This window comes from Triturus cristatus, chromosome 7 (assembly GCF_964204655.1).
Source record: "Triturus cristatus chromosome 7, aTriCri1.1, whole genome shotgun sequence".
Classification (NCBI taxonomy): Eukaryota; Metazoa; Chordata; class Amphibia; order Caudata; family Salamandridae; genus Triturus; species Triturus cristatus.
The window spans coordinates 826,094,993-826,116,082 of record NC_140590.1 but is presented as its reverse complement, the minus strand read 5'-3'; the positions used below and the strand labels follow the sequence as shown (position 1 = coordinate 826,116,082).

Here is a 21,090-nt window from a genome sequence, read left to right as displayed (position 1 = left end):
TACCCCTCTTCTTAGATCTCCTGGAGGAGGTACCAGAGATAGATTCCTCCTCATCCGAAGAGAGGACCTCCGTCTTGGTCTTTAGCTTCTGCAGCCACGTCAGCAAGCGCCCCTCTCTGTCTCTCAAGGTCTTGGTCGAGAAGGTCCGACAAATTTTACAGTCTGTGGCCTTGTGTTCCGGGTACAGGCAGTATATGCAGTTTTCATGCTTGTCTTCCACAAACAGTCTCTTCTTCCCACAAGAAGCACAAGATCTGAATAAAGCTTTCTTCTCCTTTTCTGACATTCTGTCACAAAAGATGGCAATAAAGATAACCAAAAGTGAAATTCTGAGAAAACTGAGCAGAGCTCAGTGGAGACTCCCTAGCACAACGTGCGGTAGAAAAATCTGAGGCTCTGAGCTCTCTCAGGAAGGTTCCAGAGGGTGAGGCTGTGCTGATTGGTCCTGGCAAAAGTTTGGGCTCTTTTACACAAAGAGGGTGATATACTACAAAATGAGATGAGGCCTAGGCCTATTTTTCTCTTTTGTTTCTATGGTTATACATATGTATATATATATATATATTTTTGTTACCGAGGCTCCCATTCCGACGACGGGGAATGATACAAAGCATGAGAATTTATGAAAGTTCCAATACTGGGGTAATAACATGTATCGCGAGAATGTTTCACTATGACTTGAGCTTTACAAGATGTGGTTAGCTGTAAAAAACTGCTCACAAGTCTATGAAACGGACAGACCAAAACAAATCAGTGCAAAATCATCTTGCATCCTTTTATACCATCGCTATTTCAAGTGACATGAATAGGTCATAGACCAGCTCAGGTCTGGCTCAGTAAGGATAGCCCAGATCAGTGGTTTGGTAGTCCCATCTCTCTCCTCATGATGGTAATTATTATCCAAGCCTTCATTAAGATTTTGTTTCATTAGACACCTTTTAAGACCATATGCTGCCCCACCCCAGACACTGAATGGGGATAGAAGAGAAGATTCTTTCAGCTTACCTCCCTCGCTTTGCACAGTAGTGCAAAGAGTGACGTCATTGAATAGAGCAGTTACTTGCAACATCTGAAAGGCAATAGCGTGCGGCGACTGGGATCTTAACAGAGTGATGGTAACCCACCTTCCTTTCCCACAGGGTGGATTTGGATGGATCATTCAAGTTAAGTGGCGACCCTACCTAAACTCCCTACAGCTCATCCTGCTCGAATGTTCCCATGAGGAAAACGCCTCTTTAAAGACTTCCCACTGCTCAGCCTCCGTTTAAAGATTACATGAACGTGTGTGCTTTGAAGCTCTACTTTCTGGCAAATGGTTGCAGGAAGGACAAGTGCTGCCTTAAGCAGAATTTGACTGGCACCTTAACTTCCTTCGATAGGGGCGGGGGCTGGTTTAGGACTTGTGCCTCCTTCACTACTCTGTAATAATCTCGTCATCCTTCAGTGAAGAAGATCTCCCAAATGTTTCCATAAACCAGCTGAAATAAACCATAGTGATGAATAATCCTAGCATATCTGCAGCACAGAGGTGTGCGCAGAAAACCACACAGCACTTTAGCAGTCTATTCAGCTATTTTAATGCGGAAAAGCAGTTGTGGCCTAAGTGTGTGTTAATATATGTGCCACAGTGATAGCCCTGGTAATAGAAGAGCAGAAGGAACCACAACCAACACAAAATATTGACTAGAAACAACTAATTTAGTTTGCAACTTTATTTATTGATTACGAGCACGATTTGAAACAGACATTTAAAAGTCATACAGATTACAATATTCCACTTAAAAAACACAATTGAAATAAATTACGGTGGGATTAGCAGAAAGGGGGATGGAGCTGCCTCACAAACACTGTGCGAGAGATCGGGAGAGTGGCAAACAAGAGTGCTCACAAGATCACTAAAACCTCCCAGAAAAATACACAATAGATGATCCAGCCCTCTCCACCACAGTCACCCAAAAGGAGGTTTCTGTCTGCAGGCCCCCATGAAGGATGAGGCTCACGTGCATTTTGTGAAGTAGCTACATCACAATTCCCTGCTAAAATCCAACAAAAAGCTAGCGCCCTATTTTTATTAAAATTGTTATAAAAAAGTACAACTAAAGAGGGGTTTTATTTTTCTGTGTATGTACTTAAAAGATTTGTCTTTGCTCTCACCATTTCACACAACCGTCTGATCTTCCACTGCGTGTGCTCCTCTGTGTGGTCACCTATCCAACCACGTGTGGACAAACTGGGAATGCCCAGCGGGGATAAAAGTTCTAGTATCCACTTCTGGTAGGTACTCTGTGAGGCCCTGAAAAATTGAGACTAACTAGGCAGTTCTATGGTCTTCTAAAAAAGTGCACAAGACACTGCTTGGTCTATCCCCAAATTTACATCTTTACAACCCTTACTTTAAATCTCTTAACCTCACAGCAACTAATTTTCTTTATTAAACATTCTGTAATATGCACAGGGGCACGACCAGACATTCAGTTACGTGGTGGCAGCATCTCTTATGGCGGAATAAAATAAAAGCTTGAGGAATGTTTTAATTTTTAGCCATTGCAAGCAGATGCTAGGGAATGCCTATACTTAGAGTGATACTTGAAATAGGTGTTTACTGTAACAGAAGGATTAATGTTGAGGTGGTGAGTCCCTATGCAATGGCTATCTTAGGAAAACCAGAAAATATATTGAGTTAAAAAACTGCGGTGTTATTGGAGGAAGCAAACATACATCCTCAGAATGATTGCAAGAAATAAGCTAGTCATGGAATAAAATCTAGCAGAATACTTTAAATGTTTACATCATGGCATTGCCCTAATTAATGGAGTTCTGCAGTAGGGCTGCTCACCAACATTAAAACTGCATACAATTCTTAAAAAATATTGCACAAAATTCATACTGGTCTAATGAGGTGAATCAGAGAACTTTTCCAAACCACACCGAAAGGCATCTGATCACCATGCAGTTCGGATTAATGTCCTTTTATGAGAGGTCTGTACTCTTGTACACGTGCACAGAGCGAACAATTTGTCTCTCAAGCCAAACCTCCATTGGTGGAGTGAGCATCACCTCATACAGAAGAGCATGGGTCCTCCTCGCAGATATGCTGCTACAGCCCGGCCATCTTTCCCTTCGGAGGTCGGAGGGCCTGCAGTAAACAAGCCTTGGTTCAGTTGTCACGGGCGAGCCAGAGGCTTTCTGCTGTGGCATGCATTCTCTGATAACACACTTTGGATACGCTCAGGGAATGGCTGGAAGTCTTACGGTGTGCACAACTTCCACAAAAAGTGTCACAAAGCCTCCCCAACTTGCACATAGCTAATACACAGCGGCACATGCACTAGTATATAGCACACATACCAGTAAATACAAAGATTCACATCATGAACCTTTCTATTTACAACTGCTGATGTGTGTATACATTTGTGCGTAGAAGGGAAAAGCCACACAGTCCCTTAATATGCAAAACCTATGCTGCACAACTGGCGTTCAAGGGCAGTGGTATACTCAAGCAAGAATATATGCAAAAATGCTCATAGACAATGCCCTTAACCCAAGACGTCCATATGGACACAAAATCATACACAGTCCCCAGCCACTAAAGTGCAACAATGTCTTACACTCACTAGCCACAGACTAATTATCAGAAACTCATACATACAATACACATCCTCAGCATTCGCATCAGACAATCATCCACCTGCATTTCGCACATACTCATGCATACAGAGTCCTATAGCTAAGGACCGCTTGCAACTATGCGTACATGTGCACTCACGAAACCAACCACAAGAGCGAGCTGCTTTCACAGACACACATACGGTTATGTATAGGTCGGAAAACTAAAATCAGTCACACATTAAGGTTAAGGATTTAAAAAAAAAAAAAAAGACTATTTGTATACATGTAAGCAGATGGAGCTTGCTAGGTAGATCAGAATCAGCTGCACTAGTACCATCAGAACTGTTCCTACCAACAATTGGTCATTCAGAACTCTCATATCAACATAAACTTGTGTAGCATAGAAAGTTCTAGGACAGCACATAAATGGCTACTTTGGAAAAATGAGTTGGAATGGAGGCACATACAGCATCAAGGTCCAAGGTCCAAGCTATTCTGAAATGAATGAATAACGAAGAAACACTGTTTGCTCGACAAAAAAAATATGCCACTGGACTCCACAAGCACATCATTATGGCCGGGCAAGATTTGCTCGAGGAACCTACTATCCTGTACTTTTCAGATCACCTTTTAAAGTACAATTTGAGGAAAAGGGATAACGTGGAGGTACACAACTGCACCAGATTTAGAGAAAACAGCGACATCCCTTTAAGTGCAACGATAGGACTGTCGGAAGTGATAAAATGATGCAGGGGATTTTAGCGTGCTGAGCTACTTCATGACATATGGAGGACGACACTGGTTCCCACAATCTAGGCATTCAGGGCAAGTGGATAACTAACACAACCATGGTGCAGAGCTTAAAAATAGTTGAAGGGGGGTGGGGCAGGCACTGGAGGCATGTCAAGACCGGGTTCGGAGTGGCACGTATTAACCTCTAGTAGCAGGGTGCAAACCATACTCTAAAGCATCCTACTGAAAAGACACGGCAAAGGGCTACATGCAGGATGCATGGTGAAGACAAAGCCTTGGGGCTGAGGCGTTCCATTGGCTATTTATGCTCTTCACAAGTGCAAAGGTGCTTCTGCTTCCTCCAACAAGATATCAGCATTGGTCAGTCAGTGAAAAAAGACCCACGTTTCATTCAGATGAATATATCTGATGTGTAGAGATACAGTACATTTTCCTTGAGTGTTTCTCAGTACTTCCTCTCGCACTATGAGACTACAGGGGGATAGTCATCAGTCCCACCTCCCCCCCCACTCAATGGTCCTTTGTGTATACACTGAGTTTGATAGGTCAGCCGGACACTGAAGAAAGCTCGTAGTCACTTGAAGAACTGATCTGCCTCTCCATTTTCTTCTGTTGCTTAATCTTCTGACGGATGTCCACTTTCTTCTCGAAGTAGTCCACCAGTGGAGCTTCAGTAAGGATGGATGCCAAGATCTGCTCAAAGGAAATGGACCAGTCTGCATCAATGGTACTACCGTACCTCGGGCCAGGGCAGGTGGACTCACAACCAACCAGAACTGTGTCATCGGCAATATCTTCGCAGGGCAGGGACCCAGCACTGACCATGGAATAGGAGGACATGGAAAGATCATCTTTATTTTCATCATCCGATAGCAGCTGTGCTGGAGACCCCGTTCCTTCCTCACTCCCTGCTCCCTCATCGGACTTCTGGGCGTCCTCCTGAGTCTTTCCTGGGAGGTCATAATGAAGAACATCTGTCTTAGCCTGCCCCCTTTGCTCAGCATCTGCATCCTGGCTGTTCTCCGAAGTAGGCGTTCGTCCTTCCTCAGCACTTGGTGATTCTTCTGCCATTGGTGTTTTATCACCGGCTTTCGAGGGTGGGTTTGAGAACTTTTTGCCAACCTCGCCAATGCGCAAGAGAAGGCTCGCCACCGTGGCAATAGCATGATACAACTCCTGTTCTTGAGGGTCCTCGCTGAACATGTTATACAGGGTCTTGCACAGTTCAATAAATTGTTCCTTGAAGAGAAGAAAAAAAACATTTAATGACTGACTACAGAAACACTTTTTCAAGATAGGCAACTACAGAAACCTCAAATACATATTAATATATTTATTTTCCCCTATAGCTGCCAAGTAATTCAGAGAATTGCACCACAGCAGCAAATAGGCTGCAATTGTACGAATTAGTATGGGTCAAGAATAACCCACTTTGTTGCAGCCGCACTGTTGCAGTCCTTTTTAGAACTCATTTTTAACTACCAGTGGAATCTTGACAGGCTCACCTACAGATGCAGCCTCCCACTAAAAAGCTAGTCATTACCAGCCCTAGCTTACTTGTTTCACCTCTGACTTATGGTGGTTTCTCAAACCCCTTCCGCTTGAACCACTTTTCTCTAATACATCTTCTATGCCTTACACCTACATCTTGTCAACTGTCCACTGCACTAATGGACTGCTTTTTACACAGCACAGAACGGAAGCCCCGGTGCGCTCATAGCCCAACCTGTACCCAGCTCCAACCACCAAAATGCTTGTTGGCTTTCCAAGCTCCCTTTTGTTCTCGGGCAAATCACACATCTGGGCACAGCACCCATAGAATGCTCGAACACTATCAATAACTAATGTCTCTGGTGGAACTTTTTCAACAGGAAGGAAATCTCTCCCGATCAGTACTCAGCATCTTTGTTATGCCACAGATTGAAGGCTTTAAGGATGTGAATGTCCTCAGCCCCATTTCAGAAACTGATCCACAGAAGCACCTCTCCGAGTACCTGGTTGACAGTTATCCTATGCTATCTTGTTACATGTGTGCCTGCTTTTCAACAGTTTAAACGATTTTCTGACATATGCCAACAACTTCAGAGTCCAGCCTCTCCAAGAGTTCTTGATTTTCACTATGAAAAAGAAAACAAGTGGATCCTGTTTATACGCTGCCCCACACCCTGAGATCTGTTCTTTCCAGATAGAACCCTGGATTACGAACAGGCCCAAACTCAAATGGGTTTCCTTCCAGAGCGAGCTGATAGGGAGAGACCTAGAGGCTCCTACTAACATCACACTTGTTTCTGATCTGTGGCGCTAAAGAGAACTTACACCAAGCTTGGTCCTAATGTACCAACAGGGCAATAATAGCCGGGTTTGCCTAATGAATGGACATGGTTCACCTCCTGAGTTTGCATAAAAGAGTCTTAACATTCCCACAGAGGGTCTTACCCTGAAGTACTCCGTAAACCTGAGCCAATACACCTCCTGAGGCATGAACTCAACCATCAGTAAGTAGAGATAGGTTAGAGAGCAAAGTTCTATAAAGTGACCAGACCCAGGCAGAATAGGCCGTAGCATTTAAAAAAGAATAAACTGGGCTGTTATGGGGGCCTAAGGATGCTACAGTGCAAGAGAAATGTAAACATGGAAAGTAGGCACCCTTCAGCCATGTCCCTTCAGCTTATTTGGTGTCTGCAAAAGAACCACTTTAAAACATGTGGTACCATATTGAAGATGATGTTCAATTAATTGGTGCCACAGGTCTAGCAGCATTAAAGTATCAGAACAGGAACCATCACCTCACTCACATACAGAAAGGCATTTCCAAACTCCAACGACCTCTGCCAGCAACAAACATTCTATCCACAGACAGAACATTCAATGGAGAAAACAGACCTGCCAATGACCTCAGGCTACTGAAGCTCGTGCAACAGACAGACAACTCATCACAGCAGCCAAAGCAAAGTACTACAATAATATCCTCAATGAAGCTGCCAACAGATTAAGAATGAAGCACTGCATTACCTGCCTGCCTAACTCTCCTATCCCACACTGCACATAAAAGCTATACCATCAATCTCTTTTTCAATAAACAAATACTGAGATCTGACAGCGCATCAATAACAAGACTGCTTTTCCTCCTAGGCCTCCCCCTTATTGTAGTATACTGCAATGGACATCCTTCAAAGTCTCATCTCCTTCAGATGTTGTCAAAATACTCCCCTCCCTAAAAGATACCTCATACACATGTCTTACTCTTGCCCTTAATTAAAGCTCTCTCAATAGAAGCTCTCACCCCTACTCACCATTATCGTTCTCACTCTCACTCCCTTCACAGAATGCCTAAAGACAACCTAGATCCACCCCCTCCCGAAGAAATCGTCGAGCCTGAAAACCTGCCCAAGCCCTAGAAGAAACACTAGACCACGATGACCGCACCAAGTACCAGCCCATCATTTACAGGACCGTCATCTGCTAGATGATATATGCTCACTGCCAATGATCTTCGATGCAACCATCTTCTGCATGTCTACCAATGTAGCTTCATATTACACTGCAGAACAGGAACAGCAACCTTACAAATCGTAGACAATGCACTCCGGACCACAGGTAAAGATGGCTCTTGCCTCTTGATACCGCTGGACCACTCAGCTGCCTTCAACACCGACAAATATCCACCAATCATCCACATCCTGAAGTCCTGAATGGCATTTACTGGCAACATCCTTAACTGTTTCACCTTTTACTTATCCAACCAAAACAGTTTGTTCGAATCAGCACCTTCAGATCCCAGAAGAGCCCCCAGGGTTCCATCTTGTCCAGCTTCATCTTCAACCTTTACATGAGGGGCCCATTTGGGCCATTTGGATGTGAATTGAGCTTACTCATGCTCATATCAGCATAACAATCAGCAACATGCCCATGAAGCACAACTGTAATTAAAAATCTCCGGTGCTCCAGACATTCTACACCTCAAACAATGCTTGCAGCTCATCCTATCGTATCCAGCACCAACTTAAAGCTCAGCTCCAACACGACTGAACTGTTATTTGCCAAGAACAATAAGCAACATCTAGTCCAAACCAGACTCAATGACATGGACCTGGGAGGGTTCAAACCCCAAAATTGACCCAACTGCTAAATCACTTTGATTCACCTTGGACACCAACCTTATCTTCAAGAAACACATTACCAAGAAAACAAAGGCTGCCAAAGACCAGCTCTCTCCAATAAAGAAAGTGAAACCATTCCTCCCAAAAACCACTTTTGAATTTGTGATACTCTGGAGGGGAACAATGCCCTGTTCCTTGGCATCCCACACTCCACATTGGCCCACTAAGGGGCATCATACTCACAGCAGCACACCTCAACCAGTACCTGCAGAAATAGGACTACATCATCACCATAGTAATGGGACGCCAACCGGTCGCCTTCTCAAATATCAGCTGAATCCTTTAAAAGCCAGCACAATAAGCACCCCTGCATACCTGACTAACAAACTCAGCATCTCAGGTAGCACATGGTACATCCGCAGCCAGGACACAATCAGATCAGTGGCAAAATAGTACAGAATCAAAAAACACAAGGCAACAGGCATTCTCCATTGGTGCAACTAGGACCTGCAACTAGGACCTGGAGTAACATTCCTATAGCTCTCAGGGCCAACCCAGTCTTGGCTCCAGCTAAGGGAATAGCCAAATACATTCTTCTTTAAAGAACACTACATCACAATGCAGTAACAGTCCACTTCTGCATCCAAAATCCAGCCACCTCTTATAACTCGGCTGTACTTTTGCCAATGACACTGTACAGGGTTCTAATGGGATCATGCTATACAAATATCACATACATTCAGTCATAGAAACAAGCATGCTGGGTCAGTATATGAACTCCTCTTGTGCGTTTGGATATGTCGATTGCCTTCTCAAGCTGCAAGACTGACGAGAGGCCTCTAGGCGTTATGACAACCTTTACATGATTGGCAAGCCTTTTTAAAGGATTTTAGTAACATTACATACAACACAGGCCTTGCTGTATTAACATAATCCTGACTTGTGCACCAGAATGAAGGAAAAGCTCTTAAAAGCGTCTGTACTAATGTAAGCTTGCCGAAATAATGCACATTTAAATTAACTAGATTTCCACATATTTCTCTGTTGCTCGTAATAACAGGCCAGAGAAAGGATTTTCCACTCATTACCCCGTATCTAGAGATGTGCTTTAATAATAATCTTGAATACTGCCTCTGAAATAAAACCAGAGAAGATACAAAAAGTGGCAGCTTCCTTGAGACTCCTGAAACTAAAATGGATGCATTGTTTAAGTATCCTATGTAGCAGAGATAGAAGCTAAGCAGAGAGCCCTATATTAAAAAGGTATAAAGATACCAGTGTTTTGGGTGAGGCTGACTGAAGGACCAGTTGCTAAAAGGACAGTGACACATTTCTTCGACGTCATGTCTAATAGTATAAGGCTGTGTAAGATCCAGCTTCACATATATAACTAGAGAAATATAGTAGTTGCAGTCAGTTATTTATTCCTTAGGTACGATATTAGACTCATTGTGAAGGGATGTGTGATGAACATGAATGAAGCATAGATCGTGTGCAATCTAATCATTCTGTGTGCAGAGTTGTTGATTATGGGGCCCAATAATGCATACAAAAATAAGTCATTGTGAAATACCAATGTTTTCGTGTGCATTTATTTTTGGCATCTGAATAGGGCTCTGCAAAATCACCTGCAGCTGAGACCTCCAGTATGTTAGTCTGACTCTTAGCCTATATGTACACACATAACTCAGAGGGACAAGTAAGAGACCCCTTCCAGTTTTAATTTTCTCTAAAAAGGTAACAATTTGGGGCTTAAGAAATATAACAGATATGATCACAATCCGAGCTGCGAGGACATACTGGACTCGTAGCCTCTGGAGGATCGCTTGCTTGATGGGCCACTACAGACTAAAGCAATCTCCTTGATGTACAAAAAACTCAGTAACAATTTACCAGATAACTTTGGCAAGCTCAAGGAGCAGTGGGAGAGCGACCTGGGGTTGATTGAAGAGGACGATTGACTCTTATGTCACATAGGGAGGCGGCCATCAAACTTCGATTAGACTGATACAACTTAGGATTCTGCATCGACCGTATATGACGGGGACAACTCTTGCTAAAATTGGGGCGAGGCAAGATGACCTATGTCTGAAGGGTTGCAAGCAGCAGGCTACTTTCTATCACACGCTGTGGGAATGCCCGCTGGTGCGCAGTCTCTGGGAGCGGGCCATGCATCATATGCAGTCTGCACTGGGAAAAACGGTGGACCTGACGTCCCGCCTAGGCCTCTTAAACATATGGGCAGATTCGGACCCGACTGAGATTGAACAGCAACTGGTGACGTTGGGGTAAACGGTGAAAAGAAAGTTGGATGGGGTGGAGTGGCACCACCTGCTATATCGGTATGGTTGAAAGAACTGGACAGGTGCATGATTGCGGAGAAAGAGGTATTTATAACCAGGGGGTGCCCGAAGAAATGGGATTAAAAAAAATGGTCAAAATGGAACACCTACAGGGGAGAGATTTGTGCATCACCCGTGGTGGAATTGGAAATGCGTAGGAATGTGGACAGAGACGTGACTTCTTAAAATTTCTGTTTCTTAACCCCTGTAACGTATATGATGATGAGTGCAACTGGCCAATAGTATATGTCGATAATTTATGATTGTCTGTCACAAACTTCTCAATAAAAACAAATAAACCTCAGAGTGAACATATAATGCTCAAAAGAAATATGCTTTAGCCTTCACCTTCCTTTTATACATCAGAATTTGTTCTTAATAACATACTGGACTCGGCTCAAACATCATAGTGTTAACCTCAACTCATCCTTCTGGAAACTATATCAGCCAGATCCTGGAAATGTTTTGATATTTGCCCAAACCCCACTGGTCAAAAGGGTGAGACGCAGAAATGAATTCATTTTTAGAATTAATCACAAATAGCAATTTTACTTTCATATCTGCTGCCATCAATCTCGACAATCGAATATTGATGATGATAACCTAATACCAAGCTCTGGATAGTCAAGCGTCTCACAATTGCCAAAAAGATGGTCTTATTTAACTGGATAGCTTAGACTAAACTACGAAAAACAGTTTCTCAGATATGTCAACTAACCCACCCGGGAAAAAGTTATGTACAAACTAGTAAACAGTCACTTTGCACAAAATCTTGGACAGTTATGCAGCTATTTGTAATTCTTGCTTTGTGCTACTCCAATGCAATATCCTTTTTTCTATCTATTATGCTTATTTTTCTCCTCCTATAACATTTTTATATTTTCTCATCTCACTTAACTACCGTTATCCCCAGACACCATCTTGTGTTAATCTTGAAGTTCTTTACATACATGCTGTACTTTATTATACATTTTTAACGTATGCTGCTAGTTAAAAATCAGTTCATTATTTAAGTTTACTAACCTGTAAACATCTGTTCATAGCGTGTATGGCTGTAGATTTACATGCTCTCCATACTTTTGCCATGTAGTGTTGGGTTCGGACGTTTGCAAATTTGTGGTCTTCAAAGAAAGTCTTTCGAGTTACGGTATGCAGTGCAACTCCACCCTTAGCTTGTAATGCGGAAGGGCATTGACTCCATGTTAGACTGATTTTCGCACAGAGAGTGAGAGTGTTATAGAGTGGCAAGTGAATGAAGTATGGTGCACTTGTGCAATGCGAAAAGGGAACTAGTTAAAGAAGAGATCTGCAAATAAAGTCACATGCTTCCAGGTAGTGCTTATTTTGAGCCGGTGGTTTCTGGTGCTCGGCACCAGCACTTAATTCTCAACACCGGGACGTATGAAAGTCTGCCAAATGGTGGCGCTGTAGATCTAATTCAGAGATGAGAGCAACATTGGTTTATTCATTCAATATACAGTAAAATAACTAATACCTGCTGCCTAAGCCATTCTTTTAGCAATGGGGGCATGAACAGTCTAAATTGTCACACTTGTAGGAGTGTGATGGTTGGCAGTTATTTTGGTACTGTCATTGGCAGCGCTGGCAGGAGAAAAAGGTGTTGCAAGATGCAGTTGCCTTCCTGACCAGGGCTCTGGCACGTATTTTTTTTTACAAATTAAGCACTGCTTCCAAGAAATAGGAAGGGCGCATGAGAATCTACTGCATTACATGTTACAAACAGATGCTTACAGGTTAAATACAATTTTCCGTTCGTAGCATTTGCTGCTGTAGACACACATGGTCTGCATAGACTGTAAAGCAGACCTTCCTCCTCCACCACCACCATTCTCCCGGACAAGTGATGACTAGCATGTGGATGATGCAGATGTCTAAAATAAAGTCTTTAAGACAGTTTGGCCATTGCTGGCTGTCTGGCTAATATGTCCAACAGTGCTCAGTAAAAAAGTGAGCTTTACATATATCAGCTAGGGAATAGTGGCAAGAAAGGCCATGGTTGCTGCCTTTTCATGAGTAGCGTGTGCCCTGGCTTTGTGATAGCAAGTATGGGTACATTTGACTGTCCATCTTGCATTGCCAGTCACAGAAACAGGTTGGCCCTTATGTGATATAGCAAAGACTACGAACAGCTGCTCAGCGTTGCGAAAAAGTTTAGTTTTGTCATGTAGTACATGAGAGCCCATTTGACATCTAGTGTCTAGAGGGCTCTTTCTGCTACTAAGTCTGGTTAAGGGAAGAAGACTGGGAGCTCTTTGGTTTAGTTGAGATGAAAGGGGGAAAACCAATTTAGGGAGGAACTACGGTTTGGTTCTCAGCACAACCCTGTCCCTGTGTTCCTGCAGCGTGAGGGCCTGTAACTCCATGAAGCATGTTATGACTGCGGAGAAAGGTATTTTACACACAAAAAAAAGGAATTCGAGGGGGGTGGCATGAACCTGGTAAGCACCAGGTTGAGGTTCCACAATGGGCCAGTGGGAACGCTGGAAGGGACGATCCTTTTGAGGCCCTCCATTAACGCTTTAATTACAGGAGTGCAAAAAACTCAGGCGTGTTCCCTCTAAGGTGCTAAATGGAGCTATATGGAAGTGCATACAAGGCCTCATTTCTGTACACAGAGTAGGTAACAGATAATGTCCTGGATCATGGGCTTAAGAGGGTCTAGGTGTTTGCGGATGCAATAATCTAGGCATCTATTCCATTTTGCTGCATAGTAGGCTTGTGTAATAGGACTGCCGGACTCATGCAGGAGACGCAATCTACAGTGCCCTGCCCATGGACTGTGAGAGGGTGAGTGCTACCTTGTTTTTGGAGATAATACATTGGAGTCATATTGTCAGTTTTGATCAGGACTATTTTTCACAGAATGAGTGGAAGGGAGGCTTTGAGTGAGATATATAGCAAGGAGTTTGCGGTAGTTTATGTGGCACCCCTGATTTTGGGGGTCCACATTTCCTGTGTGGTCATATGGCTGAAATGCACTACCCAGGTGGCTAGAGAGGCATATGTGGTGAAATAGGGTTTAGGAAAGGCCTGCCCTGCAATGGATTGTTGCTGTTCCACCTCAAGAGACCGAAGGGCGTTGGGCTTCACCAGCAATAAATGTTCCCAGTGACACTCTGGTTTTGACTACTAAAAGACATTTCTGTAGAGGAACCATATGAAGCTGCACATGGGGTACTATGGCGATACAAAAGGCGCATACAAATTTTGACAGCGAGTTGACAAATGGGCTGAAAAAGAGGTACGTGCTGCTGGAACACCCTGTATAGACTGGGGTAGGCTTTGCCTGAGACCACGTTCAATGCTATGCCTACGAAGGGTTGGATCTGGAGAAGGTGCAGGTGAGATTTGGTGGCATTTACTGTAAACCCAAGGCTGTGGAGTAGGGAGATGGAGTCTTCATTGTGTGCTAGGGATAGAGGCTATCGCTCTTGATCAGCCAATCATCAAAGTAGGGGAAGATGCGATGCCCTCTTCTTAAGTGGGCAGTCATCACTGCTAGGCACTTTGTGAAGACCCTTGGAGCAGTGGCGACCCCAAAGGAAGTACTTAGAATTGATAATGGTGGCCACTTACCAAGAAGCAGAGATATCTACAGTGGCTGGGATGAATGGGGATATGAAAGAAGACGCCCTTGAGGTCTAATGCCGTCATGTGACCTCCTACAGTGTTACCATGTGGAAATGTTTGGGAAGGATGTATCGATTGAGCGGCTTGAGTTCACAGATTGGCCTGAGAGAGGAGTCCTTCTTGGGGATGAGGAAGTGAAAAGAGAAAACTCCCTTAACCCAAAGGTGTCACACTGGGGACAATTCTGGAAAGACGTCCATTCTATCGGTGTACGTTCCTTAGGTAACAGACATCCAAGACAAAAGGGCATGCGGCCAGAGAGAGGGCCTGAGGCCTTAGCAGATGGAAGTCGAACAAATAAGGTGGGTCTCTGAAGGATGTTGCAGAAAGCACGCACAATTGGGTTACAATTTTTCCAAATATCATGTTGAAAATTACTGTGAGGGCTTGTAGGAACATGATGGACTTAGTGAATCTGAGACCCACCAGTAAATGCCCGAACCCATATATATATTAAAAAATACTTTTGTTAAGTGGGATACGATTGGTATCAGCACGGTAGGGGATCTCTGGACGAAAGGGAAATTTAAGACGTTCGACACGCTGAAAACTGAATACCAGTTGAATGATAGGGAATACTATCGGTACGCTCAGGTCCATCATGCCTTGTGTTCCGTGTTTTCGGACGTGGCGGCCATTCCGGAGCATTCCCCGTTGGAGGACAGGATACTGGACGGCTATGTGCCGGATAGCACCATTTCGCTGATTTATAAGAAGCTTATTAATGATCGGATGGGTTTGCTGGCTTCATTGCGGGAGACATGGATTGCCGACGGTTTAGTACTGGACGACGAGGATTGGGTGTCGGCGGTGGCCTCCCCGAAAGAGGTGGCTATCCCGGCCCGGTTGCGGTTCGTCCAGCTTAAAATACTCCATAGAGTGTACGTCACGGGGCCTGCTCTGATGTGTATGGGGTATTCGGTGGATGGTTTGTGTAAGCGAGGCTGTGGACTCCTGGGGAGTTTCCTCCATATCCTGTGGGAGTGTCCGGAGGTGACCCGGTTTTGGTGCAGAGTGCATGCGGTGTTAGAAGAAGTCACGCATGTTGCCTTGTTGCCGGAGGCACGAAGATGTTTGCTGAATGTCTGGGAGCCGACTGATTACAATGTGACGCAGACGCAATGGGTGACTCTGGGCTATATGGTAGCGAAGCGGGACATTGCACGATTGTGGGGCTCCCAGAGGCCACCCACGGTCTCCGAGTGGAAAGAACACGGTGTATGTGGCGAGAGGCAAGCCTGGGAAGTGGATTAAGGTGTGGGGTCCCTGGAACTCCTATCGTGGAGGTAAATGCGCCCCGCCTCAGATGCGTGAGATAGATGCCGCTCTATTTCCCTAGCCCACGCATTCCTATATGCTCCTGCGACATGCGAATTTGGTTTCTTCGGCCTTGCCCCCCCCCCCCCCCCTCTGTCTACCCGGGTTGGATTACTCCCTCGATACGAGGGGCACATGCTACTGCTAATAATTTCCTCTGCCTTGTGTGTTTGCTGTTTTTCGTTTCCTTAAAATATGAAACCTTTGTTTGTTTATGGACTGCGGCTGCGACCGACGGCGATGATTAACCCTCCAGTGACCCCTTTTTTTGTTGCTTCATCGATGTGAATGTTCAGCTGTGCCTTGGGTTATACTGCATTTTAGCGGCCGGCCTGTTGGTTGTAGGCCCATACTTGTATTTCTCTGAAATTGTAATAAAGGTTTAAAAAAATAAATAAATAAATAAATAAATACTTTTGTCATTTAAGGAGGCCCTTCGCCACATAACTTGTTGGGTGGTCTCCTGCAAACTATTATTCATTCAGGAGACTTGCCCCTGCAAAAAGCATAAATGCACATGCAGTTCAGCTCAAGTTGGTCTCAGGGGCCTCAGTATAGAGCGGACACTGATACTACACCACACATTTTCGGTAAGCTTTATGCATTGCAACTTTAGGGTTTGTTGTTATGTCGTATAAGTGCTTTATTTGTTGCATCCCCAAATCAATAAAGTAATTATTGTTAATTTTCACACTATTATTAAAGATGGGGACTGGGATGTAGGCATAAGCACAAACGTCTGACTGTAGTGAATACTATAGTCCTAGTCTGTAGTCCACTCTCCTCAAGACCACGGACCTGCCATCCCCTGCCTCAGTTATTTTAAGCCTTTGAAAGTGGCAGAGAATAATTAATGGATTTTAGTAAGACGGCTTGTGCTTTCAGGTGGTTCTTCACACACCCCTGGCATCAGTAACTATTAAAAATACAAGACCTTTACTGTTGAAATGTGTTATGAAGGGTAGATGACCTATTTGTATGGAGGACAGGAGATTATGGACTCAGAATATGTAACTGGTTTGTTTTGAGTTTAGAAAATAACGACCTGGGTGTCTAACCTGGTTCATCTTGGGTAAGTCTTTTATCGTCTCCTTCTTCGGCTCCCGCTGTTTGGCCCACATGCGCAGATAGTACTTGTAGTCAGGGGGTTTGGCCTCCTCCTCTGAAACAGAACAAAATGGCCAAAAGAAGTTATGTGACAATGTGCACACAGTATCCAAATGCATACTCCGGGCTACTTAGCCAGAAGAAACATCTGGATCTGTCCTGAGATACGCTTGTCTATGCAACACAGATAAGGGAAATAAGAAACAGGCAGATAGAAGTATGCGGAAATCTCCAATCAACTTCCAATCATAACCAGAAATAACAAGCATTTGCAATGTAATAGGTCTCGCATTTATGCGAGTTTGAGCTATTGACATTGCAAATAACAATGCCTTTTATTTTTGTTTTCGTTATTAAAACAAATACAAAAACAAAACTAAAAGCCATTGTCACTTACAATGCCAATAGCTCAAGCTCGCGTAAATGCGAGACCTATTACATTGCAAATGCTTGTTTCTTTTGCTTTCAACCATGTGCGGAACAGCCATGCTGCTGTACAATGGGGCAAAAGAACAAACATTGCCAATACATTTTGCACAGGTGAGACCTGTTGGCTTTGCCAATGCTTGTACTGTTTTGCAGAGGCTGAACATTTCAACCCCCAGGAGATCTGTTGTCACGTTCCTGACTGCGCCTGAAAACGACACCCAATATTATTATTAGCTGTCCTGAACTATTTATTGCAAACCGCATTGGTTCTGGTAACTAAATCTAACCGTCTGTAAATTGTGAGTGATGATTGATGCCGGTATCTTTTTTAAGGTTCACTCAGATATAAAAAGAGACACTTCAAACAATTCCTTACATTTTTAAATGTAAAAGTTTTTACAAATAAGGCATAGTTGTTAAAATTCTAGTTTGTCACAGTAAATTTAACACACAGTGACTGCAAAGTTGAAAACCCTCCATTAAAAGCTCTGTTTTTCTTTTCTTCTGCAGTTTTATATAACGTGAACTCCACCCTAAGATATTGGAGTGCGTTCACGCCCTTAATTACATCGGCCATGCCCCTTTGAGAGACCCTCTAGTTTATTCATCCCACTTAAAGCCCTGAGTTTGACCATGTAGTTTGTATATTCTTGTGTGGGCTGTTTGCACAGATTCAGTGCTGGGTGTGGAGGAAAAGCGTGGCCGTGTCCTGTCCATCCTTGACTTCTGACAGCGACTACAAGCCAGGCTAGAACTCTGACAAATGCCTTTCACCCCCACTGCCCTTTCCAGCCTGCCCCCCCAAAAGATCAAATGAAGCTGTTTTGTGTACTTCCACGTACAAGAGAGGCTGTAAAACTCGGAATGTACTAAAAAGAGCCGAATCACGAGGGTGGCAATGCGCTCCTTGCAAGCGCTTAGAGCTCAACCGATGAGGCGCCGTTTACATGAAATGATGTGTACGCACGAACAATGTTTTTTCCAGTTTTATATAGCGCAAACTTGGACGAAAGGGATTAGAGTGCTTTACATAAGCACCAGGTTACGTTACACAAGATCAGATTTGTAGTTTTAAATTTTTATAGGCACGTGGAGATGAACTGAATTGCCTAGAATCACGGGCTGTTGTGCAGACGCCAGGACTTCTAAAGCCAGCATTTCTGACCGTAATGCCATATCCTCTTGTTTTTACAAATAAGGCATAGTTGTTAAAATTCTAGTTTGTCAAACAGTAAATGAATTACAGTGACTGCAAAGTTAGTTGTCATTCTGATCCTATCCAGCCGCGTAGGTAAACAGAGCAAGCTTTGATCCCAGCGAAGTCTTCGCCGCCTACATAGATTGGACCCAGACGCTCCCTGCCCACAGAGACCAAACTAGTCGAGCAAAACAGCATTTATTTTGTGCAGTTTTTAGGCGATGGAATGGTTTCTCTCGTAAAAGAGTAACAAGAAAACAGCAACAAGGGGAGCGTTGGAGCGTGACTAGCTCCGAAGTATGTCCCGACCGCCCTTTTGGCTTTTTCGTCCGGCGAAGCACTTTCTTATCTTTAAGGGGCCCGTCTGTTTCTAATTAGAAATAGATGGCCTCCCTAAAGATAATAAACTGCTTCACGACAGAAGGAAAGCAGGTGAGCCAGTCTAGTGGGCCGGACAAAAAAGCGAAAAGGAGGAACCCCAGAAGGCTCATTTCTAATGGCAACCCACCGTTTACAATTAACGGTGATGCAAGCCAATGGAAATAAGGGGCGGGGCTTAAAGCCCCCTTCTGAAATCACCTTCATCACAAGTCTCGCAGAGCGTTGCTATGCAACGCTACGCGAGACCTAAAAAGGGGAGTGGGTAACACATGATCACGTAAGATAGGATAGTGTCCGTTTTTAGGTCTCGCCTAGCTATCGCGTAAGCGATCGCTATGCAAGACTATAGTAAGGGGCTCCCAAAAGCGGATTGCATGGCGAGCACGCGCACAATCACGTGCATCGTGCCGCCATGCAATCCGTTTGGCATCCTACTTCAAAGGGTCTGCTCCCCTGCCTGGAATGCGCTCCCCCACCCCCGCCAAGCGCGCGCGCCACGCTCCGCTGGGCTTGTCTTCTTTTTCTTGTTTTCTGCCGCATACATGTCTCCAGTACACCCTCGAGAAATTCAGCTGGCAGAAATGTTGAGTCAAGCACCTGGGAGGCCCAGAGTGCTAGTCACGGCATCCCCACTTGACCAGAAATGTAATCCTTCGAAAATTGTTAATTTCACGTTTCAGTTTTCCATCTCTTCATGAAAGGGATCGCGATTTGTTGATAAAAATGTATAAAATAAATTAATGCTCACTTCTTGCCTGGTCTACAAAGAGATTTATTATTTTGCCGAGTTGACAAGTGCGTGTTTTCACACATCCTCCAGAATCATGTTCAGTGAAAGCATCTTCATGGGAGACCTCTTGAACTCACTCAATACTAGTGAACCGCTTTGTTTATGAAGCCACAAGCTGAAATGCTACTGGCTGTTAGCTGACTGTGGCGGGTGTCTTGGGCTCTATCAATTCTGTGCGAGCTCCGGGTTTAACATAAGAAAATACTTTAAGCACCAATTACTGGTTCCATGTCTCATTCATGGACCTTCTAACTGTGCACACCGTGCATACTGTGTGTGCTTTTGGTGGACTTGTGTTACATGTTTGAATATATATCTAGACGCAACAGGAAAGATTTTCAATGATTTCCCGAATCGGTCTCGTACATCTCGATGCCCCACGACGGACTCGTGTGTTTTTTCTGAAATGCTGCATAAAGATCTCTCTCTCTGAACTCACTAAACATGTGCCTGCAGCATGCGGATAAGCACTCATACAAAACAAGCATTTTGCAATGCAATAGGTCTCGCATTTGCGAGAGTTTAAGCTACTAGCATTGCAAATGACAATGCCTTTTATTTGTTTTAAAAACCAAAACATAAATAAAAGACATTGTAATTTACAATGCGAATAGCTCAAACTCTTGTAAATGCGAGACCTATTGCATTGCAAATGCTTGTTTATATTGACATATCTGTAACAATTCGGTCCAGAGAAAGGCCACTAGACCGGGTATGAGCCCAGGTGGCAGAAAAATGTTACCACACTTTCACAGTAGATGTCAGGGATTATAATTGCCCCCAAGTACATCTTTCTTTTTCAACCTTACCCCAATTCCCAGCCACATAATAAATTTAGTTTTGGGACGTTTGAGGTAATGTTAACACATGTTTCACAGATCCCATTTTATACGTGCTCGCACCGTGAGGCGGTTGAGCGCACTCAGCCACATTAGGTGGCTGTACATTGATTCGATTTCGCATGCCACCGGGGTAACATGGTGGGGGAGGGTGTCTTAAAAAACCTTAAGGGATTCCTAGTTTCTTTGAGGCAACCCACTCTCCTTGGATCTTTGCAGTAGTATTTTCTTCTTATGCAACAGATAGCCAGGAGGCTGAGCCCCTGCCCATTGCCAGCCACATAGTTTGAGGCATGCCTAACATATGACTCAGTGTGCCTAAGCTTTATCAGACTTTTAGAGGCTCCACACGTACTTGCCAAAGTCTTATCCACACCACAAACTGTAAAACCAGCCAGAGCTGCGGCCTACTCGACCTGTGACACTTTAGTCCACTGGTTAAGCTGTCAGCAGTGGAAAAATGGCTTGTATCTAATTTCCAAGTTTGAATGTTGGCTAAATGTTCTCTCTCTGCACTATTTCTCCTATCTGTCAAAACTGAGTCTACGAATGGATACATGCAGAAATCAAGTGT

General features: G+C 44.0%; 1 protein-coding gene across 5 annotated transcripts in view; it reads right to left on the bottom strand.

Annotated features, from left to right (window-relative positions):
* Positions 1–1,697: 1,697 nt before the first annotated feature.
* The window catches only part of TBC1D9B (TBC1 domain family member 9B), a 194,201-nt gene continuing 174,808 nt past the window's right edge, over positions 1,698–21,090 (bottom strand). For all 5 annotated transcript variants that reach the window (XM_085617747.1, XM_085617748.1, XM_085617749.1 and 2 more), the window contains 2 exons: positions 16,831–16,934; positions 1,698–5,601 (listed from right to left, as the gene is read on the bottom strand). In XM_085617747.1, coding sequence (XP_085473873.1) covers positions 4,909–5,601; positions 16,831–16,934 — 797 coding nt within the window. In that variant the 3' untranslated portion in view covers positions 1,698–4,908. The remainder of the gene's footprint in view (positions 5,602–16,830; positions 16,935–21,090) is intronic.